At 44.7% G+C, this 7,721-nt stretch overlaps 1 protein-coding gene across 1 annotated transcript in view; it reads left to right on the top strand.

Annotated features, from left to right (window-relative positions):
- The first annotated feature begins 3,203 nt into the window (after nt 1-3,203).
- LOC138958726 (tensin-3-like) overlaps nt 3,204-7,721 on the top strand; it is a 321,810-nt gene continuing 317,292 nt past the window's right edge. Inside the window, exon 1 of the mRNA XM_070329989.1 lies at nt 3,204-3,782. Coding sequence (XP_070186090.1) covers nt 3,219-3,782 — 564 coding nt within the window. The 5' untranslated portion in view covers nt 3,204-3,218. The remainder of the gene's footprint in view (nt 3,783-7,721) is intronic.

The raw sequence follows: 7,721 nt of genomic DNA, 5'->3' as shown, positions 1-7,721 counted from the left end.
GTGGATCTGCAAAATTGGACGAGGAAGACATACGCACGAAGAAACCTGAAACACAACCTAAAACGATGAAAATGCTCGGAATGGCAGTCGGGGCATTTACCGACACGAAGAAAAAGTCATCCAGTGGACCTGTAACTGATAAAGAAAATATCAGTTGGGAAGACGAAAGTGGATCTGCAAAATTGGACGAGGAAGACATACGCACGAAGAAACCTGAAACACAACCTAAAACGATGAGAATGCTCGGAATGGCAGTCGGGGCATTTACCGACACGAAGAAAAAGCCATCCAGTGGATCTGCAACTGATAAAGAAAATATCAGTTGGGAAGACGTAAGTGGATCTGCAAAATTGGACGAGGAAGACATACGCACGAAGAAACCTGAAACACCACCTAAAACGATGAGAATGCTCGGAATGGCAGTCGGGGCATTTACCGACACGAAGAAAAAGCCATCCAGTGGATCTGCTACTGATAAAGAAAATATCAGTTGGGAAGACGAAAGTGGATCTGCAAAGTTGGACGAGGAAGACATACGCACGAAGAAACCTGAAACACCACCTAAAACGATGAGAATGCTCGGAATGGCAGTCGGGGCATTTACCGACACGAAGAAAAAGCCATCCAGTGGATCTGCTACTGATAAAGAAAATATCAGTTGGGAAGACGAAAGTGGATCTGCAAAGTTGGACGAGGAAGACATACGCACGAAGAAAGCCGAAACACAACCTAAATCGATGAGAGTGACGACAATGGTCGGTATGGCAGTCGGGGCATTTACTGACTCGAAGAAAAAGTCACCCATTGGATCTGCAACTGAAAAAGAAAATATTTGTTGGGAAGACGAAAGTGGACCTGCAGAGTTGGACGAGGAAAACATACTCTCGAAGAAATCTAAAACACAACCTAAATCGATGAGAGTGACGACAATGCTCGGAATGGCAGTTGGGGCATTTACTGACTTGAAGAAAAAGTCATCCGGTGGATCTGCTAGTAGTTCTTCAATGGAGAGACAGACATCTGGACAGAGTGGCTCTAGCAGCCGGCATCCACATGAGATAAGTGGAAGTTCAGATAGAAATACATTTCCTGAAACGACAAGAAGGCAGAGTGAAGACTCTGGACGCAAACCACCTGTCCAGAGACAAGAGTCTGCAAAGACCGACTCGTTTTGGAATGAGAAGAGTTTTGATCAAAGTACAGCTGATAAACCAAATACTAGTGATGAAGACAAAAGTAGCTCCATAAAGTTGAATGGAGAAAGCATAAGCAAGAAGAAACCAGAAGTACCAATGAAAGCAATGGCAATGACGAAAATGTTGGGTATGGCAGTCGGAGCTTTTACTGACTCGAGGAAGAAGTCACCCGGTGGACCTGCTGAGAGTTCGTCAATGGAAAAACAGAGCATTGGAAAGAGTGACTCTGGCAGCGGCGAAGAACAATTTTCAACAGGAATCAGAAAGCAGAGTAAAGACTCTGTACATAAACTGCCAGTCCTGAGACAGGAGTCCGCCATGAGTGATTCGTCAGGGAATGAGATTGACCGCGGTCAAAGTACTGCTGACAATCTAAGTATCAGTGACGAAAACAAAAGCGGCGCTGCGAATCTGAATGAGGCAGATACAGGCAAGAAGAAACCAGAAATAACACATAAAGCGATGACAATGTCGAAAATGCTCGGGATGGCAGTCGGAGCATTTACTGACTCGAAGAAAATCTCACCCCGTGAACCAACTGACAGTGCGTCAATCGACAAACAGAGCTGTGGAGAGAATTACCCTAGCAGTGGGGATGCAAATGAGAAAACTGGTCCTATAGCGGAAGAACAATTTTCAGCAGGAACCAGAAAGCAAAGCAAAGAATCTGGGCATAAACCACAAGTCCAGAGAGAGGAGTCCGCCAGGAGTGATTCGTTAGGGAATGAGATTGACCGCGGTCAAAGTATTGCTGACAATCTAAGTATCAGTGAAGAAAACAAAAGCGGCTCTGTGAATCCGGAAGAGGCAGATACAAGCACAGGGAGACCAGATATACCACTTAAAGCGATGACAATGACACAAATCTTGGGCATGGCAGTCGGAGCATTTGCTGACTCCAAGAAAAAGGCATCCGGCGGATCAGCTGGCAGTCCTGCCATTGGGATACCGAGTTCTGTGCAGAGTGACTCCATCAGCGGCCGTGCAAATGAGAAAAGAGGAATTGTTGATGGAGACATGTCTTCTTCAGCAACCAGAAAACAGGGCGAGGAGTCTGGACAGAAACCACACGTCCAGAGACAAGAGTCTGTAAAGAGTGATTCGTTAGAATATGGCATTGGTATCAATCAAGGTACAGATGATCAGCCAAGTATAGGTGAGCAAGACAAAAGCGAATGGGCAAAGTGGGACGAAGAGGACATAAGCAAGATGAAACCAGAAGTAGCACCGAAAATGAGTCGACAAAATGCTTTACATTGCGAATTCAAAGACTCTCAGGACTCGAAGGTGTCAGTGGAATCAAGAGATTCTTGCATTGAACACGATACTCTCACTGCGCCAGAAACACCCAAAGAATACAGTCGTCAGAGTTCCTCCCAATCTGGCGGGCCCGGACTAGTACGCAGTGACATTAGCAGACAAGATTCCATACAGAGCAGCATTCTTGCCATGGCAGGATCTCCTCCTCAGGATAGCCTCCTGATGGATGAGGTCGCTGAGTCACTGGCTGGGCTGGATGACTTCTCAGAACTGAGTCAGTCGTTCTTTGAGATGGAAACAGAGTCCAGGGATTCTCCTCCTACTGTGCGCTCTGCTATGAGCAGCAAAGCTCCGTCGACGGACGTTCCGGATTTTGGGGACCCAGAACTGCTTCCTTACTCTATGACTGGGTCAGGGGTGTACGCGGAGATAGATTTCGACGTGTGTGGAGGAGTTAACCCAATGACCAGCACTCCCGTGGCTACGGCGGATGAAGTCATCAGTGCTGAACGCAAGGATTCTGCGAGCAAAGACACTGCACCAGTGATGGCTCAGTCTGCCGAATATGCTGTGATAGGCCCCGGGAGGGTGTGTTCTGTGTACGAGACTGTGCTCTTCGTGGCTACTGACGCTGACAAGTCTGCCGCGGATTCTAGCGGAGAAAGATCGAGTTCTGCCCACGATGAAGAACCGGCACCCGTACTGCCAGTGTCTGTAGAATACGCTACCGTCGGTCCCAGAAAAGTAAAAAGTTTGGACTCCATGACCTCTCCCCCTGACCACTACTCCGAACCAAGAACCTGTCTCACACAGTCGCTCATCGCCCAAGCCCCTGAACTCCCTCCAGTGAGGCCACAGTCTGCCGTCACGTCTCAACCCCGCTCATCGACCCCAACACCAACACCAACGTTTGACAGTGCCGACGTTTCACACTCGCCACCAGCATCCTCCTCCCTATCCACCAACCCTTCCCCCATCCTCTGCCAGCCCAGGAGAGGTGGAGCTGCCTCAGGGTCACCCAGAAGCGTCTCCTGGTCGCTGGGTGAACACGGCAACAAAGGGAAACCCAAAACTTCACTGCAAGACCCGACTCAGCCCGAAGGCGAATCCACCTCTTGCTTGCCCAATGGCTCTACAATTTCTCCTCCCCTCACTGAGGCCCAAAAGCGGCTGAACAAGGTGATGCAGGACCTCCAGAGGGCGGAGAATGGAGGGAGCGGGTACAACATCAAGGACATGGCGGCTACGGGGTTGTCGGTCATCAGCGGCGGGGTCAAGGACGTTGCCAAGATGTTCTCCACGCCCTTACGCTGCTGCAGGCGACAGGTGAGTGAGATGTGGTGGTAGAATTTTTAAAATTTTGTTTTTAACATTTTTAATCATTTATGATTCCTGACGATTGTGTCTGATCTCGTCTGTCTGCATCTTTTTGACTTAGTGTGAATCTTTTTGTTGTCTACTTTTTTTGTCCGCAGGATGTGTATGTAAGCCTTTTCAGATTTCGTCTCTCTGGTACTACAACGTCCTTTGCTGATTGTCTGGAGTTTTAAAGGGACAAATCAGTAGCTTTTTTTTCCACACACTGTTTTGACTTTCTTCTCTTTACTGACTGAAGTGTGTTTAAAGATGGAATGAGTTGTGTCTTATATATATATATATATATATAAAGAGAGAGTTTTATATTAAAGTGTTGTGCTTTACCCCGTGAATCATTACTTCATAAAGGTCTTAAAGATATTATTTGCGATATTACGTTTGAACGATTAGAAACATTTACAGCATGGAGTGAAAAAGTCACGCCCAAAGGATCCTACAGGGTGTAATGTATATTTTACGATGCCGTTCTACATGACAGATCTATGTGTGTTTTTTTCAACGATGTTTAGTCCTTGATAACCGTCTTAACATGGAACTGTGCACAGTCTTAACATGGAACTGTGCACAGTCTTAACATGGAACTGTGCACAGTCTTAACATGGAACTGTGCACAGTCTTAACATGGAACTGTGCACAGTCTAAACATGGAACTGTGCACAGTCTTCACATGGAACTGTGCACAGTCTTAACATGGAATTGTGCACAGTCTTAACATGGAACTGTGCACAGGGGCGTGCAAATGAGCATGGCTGCATTGAAGGCAGAAGCAACAAAACAACAAGTCGCGTAAGGCGAAAATACAACATTTAGTCAAGCTCAGTCGAACTCACAGAATGAAACTGAACGCAAAGCATTTTTTCCGCAAGACCGTACACTCGTAGCATCGTCTGTCCACCACTCGTGGCAAAGGCAGTGAAATTAACAATACAGAAAAGCGCGGTAGCGGTTGTGCTGAGGAGGATAGCCCGCTTTTCTATATCTCTATTCTTTTTAACTCTCTGAACGTGTTTTTAATCCAAACATATCATATATATATGTTTTTGGAATCAGGAACGGACAAGGAATAAGATGAAATTGTTTGTAAATCGATTTCGGAAAATTAATTTTAATGATAAGTTTTATATTTTTAATTTTCAGAGCTTGTTTTTAATCCGAATATAACATAATTATATATTTTTGGAATCAGAAAATGATGAAGTTAACGATACACGTAATTTTGGATCGTTTTATAAAAAAATAATTTTAATTACAATTTTCAGATTTTTAATGACCAAAGTCATTAATTAAATTTTAAGCCTCCAAGCTGAAATGCAATACCAAAGTCCGGCCTTCGTCGAAGATTGCTTGGCCAAAATGTCAATCAATTTTATTGAAACATGAGGGTGTAACAGTGCCGCCTCAACTTTTACAAAATTCCGGATATGACGTCATCAAAGACATTTATCGAAAAAATGAAAAAAACGTCTGGGGATATCATACCCAGAACTCTCATGAAAAATGTCATACATATCGGTCCAGTAGTTTACTCTGAATCGCTCTACACACACACACACACACACACACACACATACACCACGACCCTCGTCTCGGTTCCCCCCTCTATGTTAAAAAATTTAGTCAAAACTTGACTAAATGTAATAGAAAAAACTAGTCACACAGACAGACAGACAGGCAAACCACACAACAATAACAACAACAACAACAACAACAACAACAACAACAACAACCAACACAGACGCCATCAAGGTAGTACACACGGCTTCTTGTGTGAGCATCAAAGAAGCGGACACTGACTGCAATTTCCTGACGTGAGGCGGCCATCGGATGTGGTTTGTCCCACCGACAGAAACTCGAACCGAAAACATCCCCGGCCGCAGGAAGTGTAACCGACGGCGGATGTCATCGGTAACGTACACAATTATATCCAAACAAACTGTTGTTCTTTGTTGTAAAGAATTAATAACAAAAATAACAAACATACACACTCTCACACACACACATACACACACACACACACACACACACACACACACACACACACACACACACACACACACACACACACACACACACACTTCAATGTGAGGGCGGACGGGCCGATCTCGTTTCAGATGCAGTGCGTTCTTTGCAATAATTGACATTAATTCGCGTGTGGAATCGTCGGTACGTTTCTGACATTTTCCCAACCATTTTTCATAAGTTTCATAGTGATACAATCACCTTTAAAATGTTTTTTGTGTGCTGTAATCCAGATAACACATTTTTGCACTTTCGTAACTTCGGTTGGACTTGTCGGCTATATCTCTCTAAACATTCGAGCTAAGCAGGCAGCCTTCAACAAGGAGAACGGTTCAATTTGCCGTTGTATTGTGTGTTCAGCCACCGCCGGCAAATCTCATAACACTTGTTGACTTTGTCGGTAATAGATTTCACCTAATCAGGTGATGGATGGTTTTCGGGTGGAATTTCCATCCGGAAAGGGAGTAAAAAAAAATCAAGGTTACGATGACACAGTAAAATGATGGATGGTCCATTGATGGAGAGGCAGTGATTTATGAATGGGAGGGTGGTGGCGTGTTGCAGTCTGTACTAGCAATCGATTATTTCGTCATTGGCGTCAACGGCGGTGTCGGTTTGCAGGTTCGTTGGACCAACCACGAAGCCAGTGCAAAGTTTGGTCTGTGTGACTGCTGTTGTTTGTCACATTATACTAACAAATAAAAGAAGTGAATGACCAGCGTGTTTTAAGTTTGTTCTTTTTTTTCTTTAGCAGAACATTTTTCTGGAGAGAGAGAGAGAGAGAGAGAGAGAGAGAGAGAGAGAGAGAGAGAGAGAGAGAGAGAGAGAGAGAGAGAGAGAGAGAGAGAGAGAGAGTGTGTGTGGCTGTGGCTGTGGCTACCCTATGGCTCTATTTGTCTTTGTGTGTTAATTGTTATTTCTCTGTGTCTGCGAGTTGGTGTGGTGGGTGGGCGTGATCACAGATGGGTGGGAGGATAAAGGAGGAGGGCAGGGACACATCATGTCCATTCATGTCTTGCGTCACGAGGTCATTATCTCCAAGGACGTTGATCAGGTGGCGTGACAAATCTCACGAAAGGTCTAATGACCGGACGTTGGTGGGTTCCCCAGTCCCTCCACGTTAGCATTGAGAAATGTGGTCAGAAGGAACCACTAACTCAGCGTAATCCGTGAATACAAAATAAACACACAAACTCATGTATGCACTCACACAAGGACCCATGCACACACACACCTACACTTTCTGTTCTCTGCCTTCACGGAGAGCTGCAATGTCGCTCTGTTTGATTGTTTTAGAAAAAAGAACTATTTTAGTTTTCCCTGTAGTTGAAAAAAAAAAGTCTCCGGTTCAATGTCAATTTTTTTCTTGTTGAATCAGGCTGGCTTAATTGTCAGTGAAACAGATTTCAATCGGCATCATTCTGCTGTGCGCCTACAGTATCTCTTTCAAGTCTAACAACAACAACAACAAATTTGCAAACAATTCTACAAAACAATAAACACATACAAAAAGGACACTGCAAAGATGTCTTGGCATGTATCAATCGATCGGAAAGTACGCCAGATACGTACGGTAACTAAAAATATGTGAATATAAAGCTGACTGGCTGCAATCTACTGGCCGTATAAAATTTCATCTCACACGGCATCACTGCAGAGCGCCTAGAACTGTACCCACGGAATATGCGCGATATAAGCCTCATTGATTGATTGATTGAAGTGCTAACTTGTCATTGTGTGACATAACCGCATTGCACGGTGTCTTGGATACTATCCAGAATGAGTTAAGTGGCGCCTGTCGCTTTTACACACGCTCCCCCCACACCGGACTGTCCCCACACGGTAATCACCATAAACTTGGCAAGTAAT

This window comes from Littorina saxatilis, linkage group LG2 (genome assembly GCF_037325665.1).
Source record: "Littorina saxatilis isolate snail1 linkage group LG2, US_GU_Lsax_2.0, whole genome shotgun sequence".
NCBI classification, from domain to species: domain Eukaryota; kingdom Metazoa; phylum Mollusca; class Gastropoda; order Littorinimorpha; family Littorinidae; genus Littorina; species Littorina saxatilis.
The sequence above is the reverse complement of the archived record's forward strand: the minus strand, read 5'-3'. Positions and strand labels throughout refer to the sequence as shown.